The sequence below is a fragment of the Nasonia vitripennis genome, chromosome 4 (genome assembly GCF_009193385.2).
Source record: "Nasonia vitripennis strain AsymCx chromosome 4, Nvit_psr_1.1, whole genome shotgun sequence".
In the NCBI taxonomy this organism is placed as follows: Eukaryota; Metazoa; Arthropoda; class Insecta; order Hymenoptera; family Pteromalidae; genus Nasonia; species Nasonia vitripennis.
This window is the reverse complement of record NC_045760.1, coordinates 21,714,436-21,732,870: the sequence shown is the minus strand read 5'-3', so window position 1 is coordinate 21,732,870 and position 18,435 is coordinate 21,714,436. Positions and strand designations below refer to the sequence as shown.

The 18,435-nt window shown below is 36.4% G+C and overlaps 2 protein-coding genes across 4 annotated transcripts; both read right to left on the bottom strand.

Annotated features, from left to right (window-relative positions):
• Positions 1–666: 666 nt before the first annotated feature.
• Positions 667–10,931, bottom strand: LOC116417283 (poly(A) polymerase gamma-like). The gene is made up of 3 exons (XM_031929768.1): positions 10,752–10,931; positions 10,584–10,652; positions 667–1,650 (listed from the first exon to the last, which is right to left on the bottom strand). Exons 1-3 carry the CDS (start codon positions 10,929–10,931, stop codon positions 889–891), a joined length of 1,011 nt encoding a protein of 336 aa, XP_031785628.1. The 3' UTR covers positions 667–888.
• On the bottom strand, positions 8,940–16,311 carry LOC107981171 (serine/arginine repetitive matrix protein 2-like). Of its 3 annotated transcripts, none has more exons than XM_031928976.1 (4): positions 16,152–16,311; positions 15,673–15,901; positions 12,610–12,746; positions 8,940–12,532 (listed from the first exon to the last, which is right to left on the bottom strand). In XM_031928976.1, the coding sequence occupies exons 1-4, from the start codon at positions 16,224–16,226 to the stop codon at positions 12,425–12,427; spliced, it is 549 nt and encodes a 182-aa protein (XP_031784836.1). In that variant the 5' UTR covers positions 16,227–16,311; the 3' UTR covers positions 8,940–12,424. The 3 variants fall into 3 exon arrangements, with proteins under 3 accessions (XP_031784836.1, XP_031784835.1, XP_031784837.1); XM_031928975.1 differs by lacking the exon at positions 16,152–16,311 and adding an exon at positions 12,831–14,482 and having other exon boundaries at positions 15,673–15,810; XM_031928977.1 differs by lacking the exons at positions 8,940–12,532; positions 16,152–16,311 and adding an exon at positions 12,831–14,482 and having other exon boundaries at positions 12,632–12,746; positions 15,673–15,810.
• Between the last annotated feature and the right edge of the window lie 2,124 nt (positions 16,312–18,435).

Here is an 18,435-nt window from a genome sequence, read left to right as displayed (position 1 = left end):
CCTGTGTTATCTGCGCGCACGCCCTCTACCAGCGTTTAGGTAGACTATTTACATGTGGCTACTAGCGCCACTCGGTCGGTAACTTGCCTACGCCAGGCAAGTTATCTGTTGCTGTTCTCTTATCCCCCGGGCTGGGCCTGCCGTCTCAAGGACGTTTTTATTCTTAGAAAATTATATACCATCTGCTCTGCTCCGCGACGTTCTACATCTGAATCTTTCACATCACCATAGTCTTGCTGAGAAAATTGCTACTATAGTAAAATAATTACCATTGAAAATATAAATTTAGTTGGAAGAAGTTACGTGCCAAAAAATGGGCAGCGGTTTTTGCATTAGGGCTTGATAAAATGCGATATAACTCTTTATAGGCCGATATAGGTTAATATAAGCCGACAAAAACTCCATGCGAAAAATTACATATAAAATTGATAAAATTCAAGATGATATTAAATCTTTTGATGCTACTGGTAATTTTTATTAGAGGAGAGAGGACTTTTTAAGGACAGTTTTTACTACTGCTTACGTGTTACGTTATTGTTTGAATTATTTTTAGTCAATCCAAATTCCAAATTTATTTGCATGAAATAGAAAAACACATATTTATCATTCAATTTTTTTGTATTTATTTACATATATAATAATTACAAATATACTATTATACAGGTGATAGCGCGACAAGTCTTAGCAGGCGTTGAATTTGGCTTATACTCCTCTATTACCAAACCCTGAGTTGCTGGAGATTGGAATTGACTGTGACTGTTGATGTTGCTGCTTACTATTTTGAACTTTGCATTTATTATTATTACTTTCCAGACTCTCATCTGAACTCTTCCTGAGCGTCTCATTACTTTTATTTCTTGAAGAAACTCCTCCGTTAAGCTTGGCATTTTAATTTTGCTGAGTATTGCTCGATGTTTTCCTTCCTCTTTTGATCTGGTTTGCAGCGATATAATTTTGTAAAAACATACCATTTTTAAACAAATTATTAATTTTTTTCGCTTGTCTCTCAGTCGTTTCAATAAATGACTTAATGTCTGAAGTTAGGTCAATATTCAGATTTTCGGCTTTTCTGAATTTCAAGCCTATAAGCCACATACAAACGTGTTCGTCTGCTTCAGGCTTTAGCGATGGGAATGACTTTGGATTAATGTGGGCCAATGTAATGTTCGGATTCCTGTCAAATGATCCTATTAAATGTCGTATCTTCGATTCAATAAATCCTGACCATTCTAATTGAGCATCTTCAGGTAAACTACTTGCTGACAAAATTACAAAATGTTTGTATTTGTCGAAGAAATTTGGTGGTTCGAAAAGTTTGTCCCACGAAGCTTTACCCATGGCATCTTTTGTAATGGCTAACCCAGTCTTTATTGCCTCCTCCATTATTGTCCTCGTAGAAATGGTTACATTAAAAGTCGAATTCTGCTGAGGGTAAGCAGGTGTAATGATTGGCATAAGCTGATAAGGTGGCCTGTCTGCAGCATTTACCCGAGGATCCCACACTTGCAAGCCTAAATGAACTTTTTTAACAGATTTTAGTAGCACTGGTCTTGGCCACTCCCATATTGAGAAGATCTGGAAGAATTTCTGTATTAAAGTTGCTGGGGCAGCATTTGGATACAACTGACACGTTCGTGCGACCAATATTACCTGAAAATAAATTACTTAATGTCTAAAATTTTTGGCTTTTCTGAAAAATAGTAATTTTCAGTTAAAAATTACTAAAATTACATTAAAAATCCATTTTTTTAGTTTTTTATTTTTAGCTTAAAAACTAGTCATCAAAGTGGTTTAAAATTTCTACAGAAAATAGATATTATCGTTTTTATTGTCATAATTTTTTTTAAAACTCTCACTCTGTATACCCTATGCAACCAGCCGCAGGCGCCCATGACTCCCACTCGTGCTCAATCATCATTTGAGTCTGAAAAAACCAATTCGTTCCTTGTTGTGTACCATGCTTTTTATAATCAGGGCATCAATAGCGCTCTTTTTACCCTCCCTAAAAAAGCAGAATTTTCGAAATTTATAAAATTTTATTAAATTTTAAAAATTCTAAAAGTTTTGAAATTTTTAGAGGCGAAAGTGCTGTATACTTTCGCTCCTAGGGAAAACACTTTTTCGCCTTAAGATATATGTATATATGTGTGTTTGGGTGTGTTTATATGTACATATACACAAAAACACTGAAAAGGCCATTCGCCCAGGCTTGAAAAACTCGACTTTTGCTCCACTTTTTCGTAGGCGAAAAGCGCGTTTTCAATGCACGTGTTATAAAAACACTAATTTTGAATTTATTGTACAAATCATATCATCAAAAAGAAGCAAATATATTCTTTCAAAAATCGGAAAATGGCCATAAAATAAACAGAATCATGAAAAAAATCCCGGATTCAGAATCAGAAAATATATTATATGCATGACTGTTTGAACACAAAATAATGTATGTACGTTATATACATACATTATATACGTACGTTTCTAAATTCTGGAAAAAATCTTCCGGACCATAGTTTTTTATTTTTTTTACATGGCATTTGGAACTCGAAAGTTCATCGCCTCATCTACGCAAGCCTTCCACGCTGCCCTATCTTGTGTCAACCCCACCCAAGATGCACCTCTCCAATCGACACCCACCCGTCCTATTTCTACTAGATCCGCTTTTACGTTGTCCTCCCATCTACGTCTAGGTCTACCTAGAGGTCGCGTTACCATCGGCCTACGCTTCATGACACACGCTGCCGTACGGTCGTCTCCCATTCTCGCTACGTGCCCTGCCCATCCCAATCTGCGCGATTTTATTATTCTGTTAATATTTGGTGACGCGTACAGATTGTGTAACTCATTATTGTGTAGTCTCCTCCATTCCCCGGTTTCCTCATCTTTCTTCGGCCCGTATATTTTTCGCAAGACTTTATTTTCAAATACCCTAAAACGGTTGTCCGCCTGCTTAGTGAGAGCCCACGTTTCGCACCCGTACAGAACCACCGGCAGTATTATTGTCCTGTATATTCTTATTTTAACGTTTTTAGACAACAGCCTCGACTTAAGTAAATTACTCACGGCGTAGAAGCAAGCATTACCCGAATGGAGTCTCTTATTTATTTCGACATTAATCTCGTTTCTATCATTTATGGTCGTACCCAGATACCTGAATTCGCTAACCTTTTCAAAAGTAAAATTCCCAACTCTGAGATCTTCCTCCCCTCTGCAGATGCCTAGCTTATCCACAATCATGTACTTTGTTTTTGATTCACTCACTTCTAACCCTGTATACTCCACCGCTTTTATGAGGATTTCCGCGTTTCTTGCTACCGTTTCCCAACAATCCCCCAGTATATCCAAATCATCTGCGTAGCCTAGTATCTGCGTTGTTCCATTAAGCGTTGCGCCCATCTGGCTAACCTGCATTTTTCTAACGGCATACTCTAACGTTAAGTTGAACAGCACCGTAGAGAGTCCATCCCCTTGTTTTAAACCATCGCGTATCATCAAGGGTTCTGATACATTACCGCCTACTCGGACCTTTCCCGTGCTTTCGTTCAGACATATTTGAATTAATCTCACGAGTTTTTTCGGTACACCGAGGAGTACTAGAATTTGATACATTTTGCTTCGCTTAATAGAGTCGTACGCTTTTTTAAAATCTATAAATAGTTGGTGTATGGTTTCGCAAAATTCTCACTTTTTCTCTAACAACTGTCTTATGGTAAACATTTGATCGCTCGTCGATCTGTTGCGCCGAAATCCGCACTGATAATCTCCTACTATATCTTCCGCGAATGGAGTGAGTCTAGCTTGTATTACGTTTGACAGAACTTTGTAGCACGTTGCTAAAAGTGAAATAATGAAAATACCCCTATAGTTATTGCAGTCTGTCTTATCCCCCTTTTTAAAAATCGGTATAATGATAGATTCCTTCCAATTTTCGGGTATTGTTTCATTTTTCCAGATGGCACATACTAGTTTATAGATTTTGAAAGTGAGCTCGACGCCCCCATATTTGAGTAACTCAGCTGGTATAGAGTCATTTCCCGCGGCTTTGTTGTTTTTTAGTTTTTTAATCGCGGCCTCTACTTCTTGGTAGCTCGGTTCCTCCACGTGGGGTTCAGCAGTGTGAATTTCGTCCCCTAATTCTTCGCTATTTTCGTGCACGTTTAATAATTTATCGAAATAATTTTTCCACAGCGACAGTAATTCGTTGTCATTTGTTACGAGGTCCCCGTTTTCGTCCTTCATCAATTGCGCTCTACTCCTAAAACCCTTTCTGATGGCGTTAATCCCTCTGTACATTTCGCAGGGGTTATTTTCCTTACTGTTAGTTTCTATTCTCCTAATAAGATTCTTTTGATACTCCCGCTTCTTATTTCTGTAGATCGCTCTTGTCTGTTTCCTTACGTTAGAATACTCTTCTACGGTCCTGTCGCTTCTATTTTGTAAGCTATCTAATTTAGCCTTTTTGCGCCTTTCAAACCAGAGTTCGCACTCTTCGTCAAACCATGGTTTGCTCTTTGGCTTTTTCTTTTTACCCAGTACTTTGTTCGCGGCCTCTTTTACCGTTTTTTCGATGTCCCCCCATAAGCTATTCGGTTCGTCATTCCCCTCCGGCGATGTGTTTGCTTCTTCAAGTGCCTGAAACCTGTTATTAATTTCTATCTGGTACCTAATTCGCTCTGTTCTATCTCGTAGTTTCTCAATATCGAAGCTTTCTACCTTGTTTGCTCGCTTACTATTTTGATTCGCTACTAGTCTAGCTCTTAATTTGGCTACTACTAGGAATTGGTCCGAGTCGCTATCTGCCCCTCTGTAAGCCCTTACGTCATGAACATTAGTATGTCGTCTTTTTTCAATGAGGAAATGATCAATTTGGTTCTGTGTGGCCCCGTCCGGCGATGTCCACGTTGCCTTGTGTATGTTCTTGTACTTAAAACACGTAGTTTTGATTATAAGATCTTTTGCCGCCGCGAAATTTATGACCCTAATACCGTTATCATTGCTGGCTTCGTGCAGGCTTTCCTTACGTATAGTAGGCCTAAACATTTCCTCCCTACCTATTTTAGCATTGAAATCGCCTAATACTATTCTTGTGTCGTAAGACGCGAACTGGTCGATTACCTGCTCTAAAGTTTCGTAATAGAGATCCTTAGCTTCTTCTTCTTTGTCCTCCGTAGGACAGTGTACATTAATAAATACATATCTATACCATTCCCCTTCCATAATGATGTACGAGAGCCTATCATTGACGGATTTGAAACTTTTAACCGAATGTATGATGCTTTTGCTTACGAGAAATCCGGTGCCTAGAGATCCCCCACTCCCGGCCCCATACAGGTACGTGAAGTTACCCGATGCTAGTACTCCGCCATCTGGCCACCGCGATTCCTCTATTGCTACCAAATATAGATTGTACCTATCAGCTTCCTTTACGAGTTCTTTAAACGCACCTGCTCTGTATAGACTGCGAACATTCCAAGTTCCAACCCTTAAGTCCCTTTTGGTTCGGATTTGATTTTTTTGAGCCATGATGTTATCTTAAACCCGCGCGCTTCGGATCCTGTTCCGATCGCAGGTGAGTCCACCGTTCTAGAGACGATAACCCCCATACCTCTCTAGAACTAAGTATGAGAGCTTTCCGACTTTGACGAGGACAGTGTCAATTCGTCGTCAGACACACTACGGTTTCATTCTCGCATCCTAACGCCCCCCTGCAAGGCAGCGCGCCTTCGCTGGCATCGTTACCGCGTAAGACCAGGTGACGAATCATTCTACACATCCCCTTTCGGGGCAGTTGTCATCGCTCCCGCATCCTCCTCGGCAGCAGGATTTTTGCCCATTTTTGTAATGTGTGATGAAAGAGATAGATTGAGAGATAAGAGATAATGTGAAGTGTTTTTGTTGTTGTGGTGCTTGCGTAGTGTTTCTAGATGAATGCGTTCGACAGTGTGGGCTCATCACACCCACGCCTGTTCCTATCGGCTGTCCGCGGCTGCTTATTCAATTTATTCGCAGCTAACCTCTTTCTCAGGGGCTGTTCCTCTATCCGCAACCTAAGGACGCGCTGTGTAGTGGTGATAGGCACCCACCCGTCCGATCTGGACGACAACGCCCAAGACCCGCTTAGGGTAGCGGCATTGTAACAGCTTCCGGACCATAGTAGCCGGGAAAAACCGTAGCATCGGAACCTAACGGCTGTAATGAATATGAATTATGCGGGCGTTAATCCGACGCTGCTCCAGGTAGTAAAGATTATCCGTCGCTGCAGGGGTCCTAATTTCGGTGCAAGCGTCATTAGCTTCCTCTACCTCTCGGGGCACATACCTGACGCTTGGATTAGGTCCTTCCTAAGGGTCGGAGACTGCGTACGGTCTAATCCAAAGCCGTGTTACGTAAATTTGGCTTCGTCAAGCAAAATTTCTCCAACGGATAAAAGCACTGCAAATTCCACTATAAATGGGCTTACAAGCCACTAAAACAACAGAAAAATCTTGAAAAAGGAAAAACTTAAAAAACCTAAAAGATACTAAACTTATTCTCGATTTGAATTTTTGATAATCAACATTTGTACTACGCGCCATTACAAAACTTAGATTCACATAGATTTTAAGATTCGTTTATAAATAATGTAAATTTAATAAATAATAATTTTTTGTACTAACAACACGGCGTGTTTGCACTTCTTACTGTGAGAAGCAAACTGCAACATGTCAAATTGTATTATGATCGGTTGCATGCTTCTAGAATTATAACGCTGTGCATTTATACGCATACACGCACACAAACACATACACAAACGCAGCAATCCGCTCGGACATTTTATAAAAACGCATAATTTGAATTCCAAAAAACCTCGAAATACATTTCTATGAAGTATTAGCGGGACTGAAAATTTTACTATTACAAAACTTCTTTTAGGAGAAAGAATAAATTGTACTAGATTTTTTAATAATACCTAAAAATTGTAATACAATTTTTTTAATTGAAAAAAGCAATTATTTGTTGATTGCAAAATAGTAATTTGTTAATAACAAGAAACTGACTGAAAAGGACAATTGCGTCGTAGACAAAACAAAATAGGTTAGGTAAATTCCAGGTAGTACAAAAGGTAGGGCGTCCTACGTAGATAGAGCGGTGCAGTCATCCTAGGTTGAGAGCGCCTAATGACACGAACTTGCATCACTGGCGCCGATCCCAATCATCAGGGTCGGGGAAACCCAGTCGTCGGCTAGACTTGATTATACCTACGTTCAAGGCAGAAATACGACATATTGTTGCGCTACAATATTACTATATTCGGCAAACGTACACAGGGTTTAGGAATGGGGTATCCAAAATAATTTCTGATAATTAAACAGCAAATAATTCATTAACATATTAGAATGTTTTGTTATAATATTTTATGATACAAAAAATTAATTATTTTTTGATCTGATAGTTTTTATTACTTAAAATAACTTTTAAGGGAAGGTCGGAGCTATATCTTCGCAAACCTGCCACGGGTATTTAGTATTTCACAACTTAGAAAAAAACAAATGCCATTTTCTTTCGGTAAAATGATTCACTAATCTCAAACCTATGGCGCTTTACTCATTATATTCGTGAAAAATTAAATTAGAAAAAAATTATTTGTAAAACTAGATTTTGAGGTTAGCGCTGTAATGGCGCGTGAACACCCGCTCGTATTTCACAACTTTTACACAAACTAAAAGTAAAAAATGTGCGAGATGTCAGACTTCAACGTAATCTGACTAGTAGTAAAAATAAATAATCGGAACACACAGTGTAGGTAAAAATATCTTTACTTGATAAATAAAGCTTAGATTGAGAGTTACAAAATATCGTAAGATTCTCACTTGTAACAATTTGAGAGCAGCTACAGAACTAGTGAATTTCGTCAATTCCTGTGAGTCCGGGCGCTGGTGCCATCTAAGTGTAAATTTTGAGCTCCCCTCAGTAACTTGGAGTTTTCTTATGTTTTTTGAGATGCTGAATCGAATTTTGTTAGTTACGAAACCCAAAACCCGTCAGATTCTTTGTTATAAACAAATTACTGCTTTGTAATAAACAAATAATCGTTAATTGCAATTGAAAAAAATTGGGTTAGATTACTTAGGTATTTTTGAATTGAAAGTGCTCTTACAACTTTTTTCGTAAGACGGATAATTCATAAGTTAAAAATCGTTGAATTTTTAGATTTCACGAGAGTGAACGGGAAAAACAGCTCGAAAAATCGCGATATATCGTATTTTGTGAAAACTTTATTTATTTTTAACTCAAAAAGGATGCGTTTTACAAAAACAGTTGTGATGGCACTTTCGATTAAAAAATACATAAATAATGTAACCCAATTTTTATCAAGTGAAAATTACTAAGAGGGGCTCAAAATGTACACTCAGATGGCACCAGCGCTAAGACTATGTCCCTACTGAAAAACCTCAGGTGAGAATCAGATGATTCTCATCTGATTCTCATGTGAAAAGCACGCCAAAATCGTACGTGATTCTCATACGATTCTCATACGATTCTCATACGATTCGCATACGATTCTCATGCGATTCTCATACGATTCTCATACGATTCGCATACGATTCTCATGCGATTCTCATACGATTCTCATACGATTCTCATACAACTAAAATGAAGTATAAAAAATGATATTTAAGTACATCCATTTAAAATAACTTTCAACAATTTATTTCATTTAAAGGGGAATACAAAAAAAATTTTTCATTCAGTTTTAATGATTTAATTTTATTAAATAAAGTATGGTAACCTTTATTTAGGCAGCTTGGCTAGCTGATTTGATTAAATCTGCTTTTACATCTCGTATACGAGCGCTGAGGTGCTGAGTACAGTCTTTTATCAGCAAATCTCTTGTTTTTGTTGATATACGCGCATAGGATTTATGAGTCTTTAGATAATCTTCGTATAAATCTGTATCATTTTATTTTATTTTATTTTATTAACCAGACAAAAAATTACATATTATTTACATAATAGTAAAATTCCCGCAGAGGTAAACGCAGTTACCTGTTCGCGAGGCCGGTATACTTACTAACTATAGTTCCTTATAACTAAAATAAAATCTATTTCAAGATATGTAGTACTTAACTTACACTTTAACAATTTTACAATATGAAAGATTGATTAATAACGTTTTAATAAAATTTGTATACAGAATACATAGCAATTTATAAATACATTATCAATATTTCTTATTAATTTTATAAAAAAGATTTTTTTTTACATGTGAAAGTTAACCCATTCTCTTAGTTTATAAGTATAATTCTTAGAGCTTAAAGTTTTTAGGTTATTTGGCAGATCATTATAAACTTCTATGGCTTTAATATAACTATTCTTATTACTTATAGTCTTAAGTCTCCTAGGTATCTGAATGCTTTTATTCCTAGTTTTGCTTTCTGAATTTAAAAATTTAACTTTTAATGTGTTGTAGTGGTATATTAGTGATTGATATGCAAATAGTTGCCCAATACTCAATGGATTATCCTGAGCAAAATTATTTTTGTTTATGATTTTCAAAATTCTGTTTTGTAGCCTTTGTAATAGATTGGTAGCAGTAGAGTAAGCACCACCCCAAGCTATTATACCATAATTTATAACACTATGAAAAATGCATAATATATAATTTTTATAGATTTAATTTGCATAAATCTATTAATCTTTTTAAAAATAAATACCATATATTTCAACTTATTTATTAAATACTGTATATGATTTATCCATTTCATATTATAATCAAAAATAATTCCTAAGTACTTGGTATTTTCAACTCTTTTGATGTCTTTGCCATCAATTTGTATTAAAAAATCTTTAGGTACGCTATCAGAGTAGTTCCCGATCGTCATATAAACTGTTTTGTCAATGTTTAGTTATAGCTTATTTAGTGCAAGCCAGTTAGATACTTTATACAGGTAGTTAGTCATTTTTTCCTCTACTCCTGTCCAAGAACTATCCGTCGAAATAATTGCTGTATCATCCGCATATGATATTATTGAATTTGCAGGCATATTTTGCAAGAGATCATTAACATATATAATAAAAAACAGTGGACCTAAGATAGTACCTTGTGGTACACCCGTAGTAATTGTTTTGGATTCACTTATACAGTCATTAATTTTTACTCTTTGATTTCTACCTTCCAGATAACTTGTTATAAGTTTGTGTGCCGTGCCTCTGATTCCATAATTGTAAAGTTTATCAAGTAGTATCTTATGATCTACCGTATCAAAAGCTTTCGCAAGATCGAGAAAAGTGATTGCAATCGGGGTACTATTGTCTAATTTCTCATAAATAATCTTGGTTATTTCTGCCAGAGCATCTTTCGCACCTCTATTTTTAACAAAACCATATTGATTACTGGATAAAATATTAAATGTACTAATAAAACTCAATATTCTATTATAAATGATTTTTTCGAAGATCTTTGCTACATGTGATATTAAAGATATTGGTCTATAATTAGTTATATTCCTCTAGTTTCCAGTTTTATGTATCGGTATTATATCAGCATTTTTTAACGCAGTCGGCCATATAGATTTTTCTATGCATATATTTATAATATGTACCAGTGGGTCTACTATGTACTGTGTTAGAGTTTTTAGTGATTTAGAGTTTATGTTGTCTACTCCTCCATTCTTTAATTTCATATTTTGAATTATGCCAGTAATTTCAAAGTAATTAGTAGGCGTAATAAAAATAGAATTATTATTTATCTTTGGTAATTTGACGTTTACATTCATTGGTTGCACTATTTGATCACTCAATGTTTTGCCGATGCTACTAAAGTAAGAGTTGAAATGGTTAGCAATATCTGTATGATTATTTATTAAATTTTTCCTATCATCATAAATCTGGTTTATATTTCTATCTTTTTTCGCATTTTTACCTAGTTTTTGTTTGAATACTCTCCACATGTTTCTGGGATTATCACTATTTTTTACAACCTGATCTCTATCATATATTATTTTTGCTTCTTTAATTACCCTATTTAAAATTTTAATATAATTCCGATATTCTATCTTTAGATTCACATTATTTGGTTCAGTTTTCCATAATTTGTATAGTATTTCTTTTCTTTCGCAAGAATTTAGTATTGCCTTAGTGATCCATTTACTTCTGGGTACTTTGTTATTGTGTTTATTGTTTAATTTCTTTATGAAAGTAGCCCGTTGTACACAATTATTTATTTTTTCTAACAATGTATTCACAGCTACATTAGGATCATGCATTGAGAATACTGTACTCCATTTTTCTCTACTGGCTATGCTACTTAATTTATCATAATTTATTTAGGTTATTGATTCTTCTATATTTTTTTTTCTTTAATGTACTTAATGCTGTAAATAATGGGTAATGATCTGTTACTGTACTTAATAATTTAAAATGTAAAGTGTGTATTGTCTTAGCTTTAGTAAATATATGATCAATGCATGTTCCAGTGTTATTATTCCTATCGGACGGTCTAGTAATACCTTGAAATCCCGGTAGATAACCATTATCTAAAAAATTGTTCAGAAATTCCTGACTAATATTATCTAGATTTAGTAGGTCAATGTTAAAATCACCTATAATTAAGTGATTGTTAGCATATTTCTTGTTATATAGTAATTGTTTTATATTGGTGATAAATTCAATTTTTGGAATGGCATGTGATCTGTATAGTGCTGATATCTCTATATTGCCATTATCAGTTTCAATGATTGAATTAATTATTTTAAGTTTACCTATTTCAATAATTTCAGTACTTTCAATAATGGAATTCTCAATATACATCACTACACCATCCGATTTGTTTATTTTGCTATTATTGTAATATAATTTGTATCCGTTCAGATTAAAATAGTTTCAATAATCTATGATCCAAGTTTCGACGCAAACTATAATACTAGGCTTAGTATTTAAGCTCTCAATAAGTGCTTGGAGTTGTAAAAAATTACCATTAAGGCTGCGAATATTTAAGTATAAAATATATTCTTTTTTATATTTCACGTAATTATTGAGAGTGATAACACTATGAAAAGTATTTTCTGTTTGAATTATATCTTTTTGTACACTGTCAATTAACTCGATGTTCTGCTCCATGATCGTATTACAGTTTTTTAGCTGCGTCGGTTTTCCTTGGGATTGAAAGAATACTGCTGCGTGGTGATAGTGACGTCATGGATTGTGATTTCTGTCTTGCATTTGTTGATTCAGCTCCGGTGTTTTTGTAGATATCATACATAAAATATTAAATATTTTTTCACATATTCTAAGTAAAAAATATTTTGTCAGACAATTCTGTACATATGTAATACTTACTTAAATACAAATTAAGTTTTCTTGGAGTACACAGCTTTACTGGACTTCTATTTGGTATTTGCGTTTTAACTTTAGACAAATTTAAACAACGATTTGCCAAATCTCGTCATTTCCATAATATGTACCCAAGATCACATAAAAAGCCTGTTCGGCGCTTATATTGTGCTATTCTCCATTTCTTTTTACCGACAGATAATCCACATCCTAAATATATCTAGAATATTTTCAAAATGTAATTAAAATATTACTTAAATGAGTTTTAATGGTAGTATAAAATAATAGACAATATACCTTATCGTCTCTTAACCGTTGATATTTTCGGTATCTTTCTGGAATTACTGATTCTAAGTCGAAACCTTTCTTTTTATACATACGATATAACTTTGGCTTAAACTCTTTTAAAAATTTCACTGCACATTCAGGATGTTCTGCAAAATAACATATTTTAAAGGATAAAAAATGAAACAATTTAACCAATAAAAATAATTGAAATCTGTGTTTAAAACAATTACCGTGATGTGGACCAGCACTACGTGAATGATGACGTGCACGATCTCTAATATGCGAACGTGGGGTCGAATGATGAGAACTGTGTGGACGCGAACGCGACCGTGAGTGACGCCGAGGTGTTTGCGACCGTGAGTGACACCGAGGTGTCCGCGGCCGTGAGAGACGCCGAGGTGTCTGCGATCGTGAGTGACGACGAGGGGTTTGCGACCGTGAATGACGCCGAGGTGTCTGCGATCGTGAGTGACGATGAGGTGTTTGCGACCGTGAGTGACGTCGAGGTGTCTGCGATCGTGAGTGACGACGAGGTTTTTGCGACCGTGAGTGACGCCGAGATGTCTGCGATTGTGACTGATGCGGAGGTGTCCGCGACCGTGAGTGATGCCGAGGTGTATGCGATCGTGAGTGATGTGGGGATTTCTGTGGTGCAGTTTGAGATTTGGGTGAACCTGAATCATGCTGCGGCTGATGTGATGATACATCATGCTGAGGCTGAGATAATTGTGTTAGCTGTTGAAGTGAGAGACAAGCTGACTGTGATTGTGAGTGATGTGGGGATTTCTGTGGTGAAGTTTGAGATTTAGGTGAACCTGAATCAGGCTGCGGCTGAGGTGATGATACATCATGCTGAGGCTGAGGTAATGGTAATTTATCATGAGAAGATTGCGATTGTGTTAGCTGCTGAAGAGAGAGATAAGGTGACTGCGATCGTGAGTGAGGCCGAGATGTCTGCGAGCGCGAATGACGCCGAGATATTATCGAGCGCGAGTGACCCCGAAATGACTGGGATCGTGAGTGATGCCAAGATGTTTTCGAGCGCGAGTGACGCCGAGATGACTGCGATCGGGAGTGACACAGAGATGTTTTCGAGCGCGAGTGACACCGAAAAGACTGGGATCGTGAGTGACGCCGAAAAGACTGGGATCGTGAGTGATGCCGAAAAGACTGGGATCGTGAGTGACGCCGAGATGTTTTCGAGCGCGAGTGACGCCGAAGTGTCTGCGATCGTGAGTGAGGACGAGGGGTTTGCGACCGTGAGTGACGCCGAGATGACTGCGATCGGGAGTGATGCCGAGATGACTGCGATCGGGAGTGACGCCGAGATGTATAAGATCGTGAGTGATGTGGGGATATCTGCGGTGCAGTTTGAGATTTAGCCAACACTGACTTATGTTGCAGCGGAGGTTTCGGTTTGTCATACTGACGCTGAGAACATGGTGACTTATCCTGAGATTTCGCTTGTGAGAGATGCTGAAGTGTATGCGACGGAGGTGACGGTGGCTTGCTTTGTGTAGATTTTACTTGTAATTCACGCTTGGACATTAACGGTTCTGATGTACGATGCCGAGGTGTATTCGAACGTGAACGGTAACGAGTAGTTGTCAAATGTCGCTCAGGCTGAGACTTTGATGTCCGTGATTCTTGCCGCGAAAAAGGTGACCGTGATTTACGTCGAGACGGTTGCGATCGTGATAAGGAATTTAAACGTGCATTTGTATGCGGTGAACGAATAGATGTACGCGACCACTGTGCATACGTGCGTTTTGACATATGGTCTACTTGTGTCGAGCATCGAAGCGGTAATGGTGATGAAAGTATGAATTTTTCCATAGATTTCTCATTTTCTTTATCAGAGTCTTTTTTTTCTTGAATAAATCTAAAAGAAAATGATAAATTCAACTTTTTCACATATATTTACCTTCCTGAGCAAAGCTAATGTAATATTGAAACACAGTTATCATTATAGTTTCTTTGATATTTGATATTAATATTTTTTCACGGCTTAACTATCATAGCCACTTTATTCCCCGAAAAGCGGGACTAAAGTAGTCTTATATTCTCTCATAGATTTTTTGCCGCATTTGCGGGAATACAATTTTTAATGATTTCAAAAAATTTTTAATTTGTGGAAGAATAAAAAAAAACATTTAATTTTAAAAACTTAAAATTTTGAAAATTTAGTTTGCATTAACAATGGATGTGTAGGTCCCAATTTTTCAGACAACAAAGTGGCTACACAGTTAAGTCGTGGATAAAGTCCTGTATGCAACACGAAACTAAAGTCATCATAATCGTGAAAAGTGAAAACTTATTATTTTTAACGTATTTTATTCTATCAAATTTGATCAGCAAGAGGTTTAAAAATGTATACTTAATTAGAAAAATATTTTTAAAAAATTATTTAATTCCACTCTTGGTACTTTTTATCTTGTACTGTCTTGTAATTTACTGAATTTAAAAAATTTTAAAAATCAAGAAAATGTTAAATATTGTGGAATTTTCAAAATTTCAAAAGTTTTAAAAATGTAAGAATTTTTAGGGGCGGCCGGATCTAAAGCAACGCCGCCACAGGACATTTTATATTTCCAATGTCGAAAAGAAGATATTTGGAGGTTAGGTGAGGTTTGATGTGTAAAACCCAATTGAGTAAGTATGTGTAATTAATGTTCTAGCACGGTAGAATTGAAGCTAATTATACCAAATATCACTAAAAAAAATTTTAAATCTATTACTTTAATTTTGTAATTTTGCCTCATAAATATTTTTTTCAGGATTTATAAGTGGTGTATCCCCTCAATATAAGAGACTCGTTTTTGGATATCTAAAAACGAGTCTCTTATATTGAGTACGGCTTTCTAAATAACACAATAAAAAACCAAGAGTTGAGTAGCGTTGTGCTGCGCTGCACACAAAACTGCTTTCCAGAAAAAACATGCTGCTTTTCGCTTAAATTGTCAAATTTAGGTCAAATGAAGAATAAAATACGTTTGGATTATAAATACGGGCTTGCACAGGAATCGCATAACTTTGTAATAGTATATGTGATAAAATCTGATAATAACTAACCTTTTTTGGACGCATAACAACTCCTATTTTCTTTTTGTATCCTGTTTATTAATACTTTTGGTTCTAAATTTAATTTTCCGTTAATAGTATTTGATGAAGACATGAAAGCTTCTTCATTCTCTTGATTGATTGTTGTTCTACTGTTTATTAGAATCTGCTGTTTAAATTTTTGTAATGTTTGTTGAGAATTTTGTTTACCAACAATTTTTTTCAATATTTTAGTACACTGCTGTAAGTACAGAAAATAAATATAAATATAGTATATTACTGTAATCAAGTTTAGAATAATATGAATGATTATAATTATTTAATAAGATCCAAATTTGATGAAACAAGCAATCATAATAATTTAGAATTTTTGAGTTTGCAGTCATGACTCGTAACTTGTTTGCATACTGTTCAGATGCCAATATCCATGGAATTCACTTTAAGACTACGGTATTAATATTTAAAATGCTAAGTATTTTGTATATACTCACAGATTTATGCACTTTATCATCCTCATCGGCACATACGCTTTCACTAGAATCAGTTGAAGTCAATTTTTTTGGCATTATAAGTCGTTTTGTTTTTGTTTCGCCCTTGATTTGAGCATCTTTTTCTGTTTCTGCAATACAATGATATTAAAAAATAAGTAGTATTATTTATAATATGTTCAAATATATTATTTAAAGATTCAAAGCTAACGCACAAAAGTACTGACATATCTGTTTTACGATACATATAATCTTACAACAGTGACTTTCAATATTTTTAACTAACCTGTGCAATAATTTAATTTATAATAATAAGAGACTCTAATGCTCGTTATAATTTTAACAAGAGAGTTTTAAATAATCACTACGAGCAAAATGAGCACATTATAACAGCTATGTCAGTTCATGCAATTTAAGAATTAAATATACTCACAAAAAAAACTATAAAAATATATATTTTTACAAGATAATACTATAATTTACCTGCTAAACATATTATAAATGCTTCATAAAATTCGTTTGAAATAAAGCTACTTTCATCAAGACTAGTATTTTCAAAATTCCACAAGACTTGAGAACCTGTTATTAATTTCTATCTGGTACCTAATTCGCTCTGTTCTATCTCGTAGTTTCTCAATATCGAAGCTTTCTACCTTGTTTGCTCGCTTACTATTTTGATTCGCTACTAGTCTAGCTCTTAATTTGGCTACTACTAGGAAGTGGTCCGAGTCGCTATCTGCCCCTCTGTAAGCCCTTACGTCAAGAACATTAGTATGACGTCTTTTTTCAATGAGGAAATGATCAATTTGGTTCTGTGTGGCCCCGTCCGGCGATGTCCACGTTGCCTTGTGTATGTTCTTGTGCTTAAAACACGTAGTTTTGATTATAAGATCTTTTGCCGCCGCGAAATTTATGACCCTAATACCGTTATCATTGCTGGCTTCGTGCAGGCTTTCCTTACGTATAGTAGGCCTAAACATTTCCTCCCTACCTATTTTAGCATTGAAATCGCCTAATACTATTCTTGTGTCGTAAGACGCGAACTGGTCGATTACCTGCTCTAAAGTTTCGTAATAGAGATCCTTAGCTTCTTCTTCTTTGTCCTCCGTAGGACAGTGTACATTAATAAATACATATCTATACCATTCCCCTTCCATAATGATGTACGAGAGCCTATCATTGACGGATTTGAAACTTTTAACCGAATGTATGATGCCTTTGCTTACGAGAAATCCGGTGCCTAGAAATCCCCCACTCCCGGCCCCATACAGGTACGTGAAGTTACCCGATGCTAGTACTCCGCCATCTGGCCACCGCGATTCCTCTATTGCTACCAAATATAGATTGTACCTATCAGCTTCCTTTACGAGTTCTTTAAACGCACCTGCTCTGTATAGACTGCGAACATTCCAAGTTCCGACCCTTAAGTCCCTTTTGGTTCGGATTTGATTTTTTTGAGCCATGATGTTATATTAAACCCGCGCGCTTCGGATCCTGTTCCGATCGCAGGTGAGTCCACCGTTCTAGAGACGATAACCCCCATACCTCTCTAGAACTAAGTATGAGAGCTTTCCGACTTTGACGAGGACAGTGTCAATTCGTCGTCAGACACACTACGGTTTCATTCTCGCATCCTAACGCCCCCCTGCAAGGCAGCGCGCCTTCGCTGGCATCGTTACCGCGTAAGACCAGGTGACGAATCATTCTACACATCCCCTTTCGGGGCAGTTGTCATCGCTCCCGCATCCTCCTCGGCAGCAGGATTTTTGCCCATTTTTGTAATGTGTGATGAAAGAGATAGATTGAGAGATAAGAGATAATGTGAAGTGTTTTTGTTGTTGTGGTGCTTGCGTAGTGTTTCTAGATGAATGCGTTCGACAGTGTGGGCTCATCACACCCACGCCTGTTCCTATCGGCTGTCCGCGGCTGCTTATTCAATTTATTCGCAGCTAACCTCTTTCTCAGGGGCTGTTCCTCTATCCGCAACCTAAGGACGCGCTGTGTAGTGGTGATAGGCACCCACCCGTCCGATCTGGACGACAACGCCCAAGACCCGCTTAGGGTAGCGGCATTGTAACAGAAACTTTTCAGACTATTAAATTGCAAAAATAATTCTTTACTTAACATTTCATTTATAAAGATTTTACTCTGTACCAGGCTATTACTCGTTTCCGAAGGCATATGCGAGACTTTGATATGCCGCGTATTGAGGCCAGTGATCCTGTGTTTCGCTCTCACTATCTCCTTCACAACGGCGCCGCTCAAAAGACGGACAACCCACGGTGAT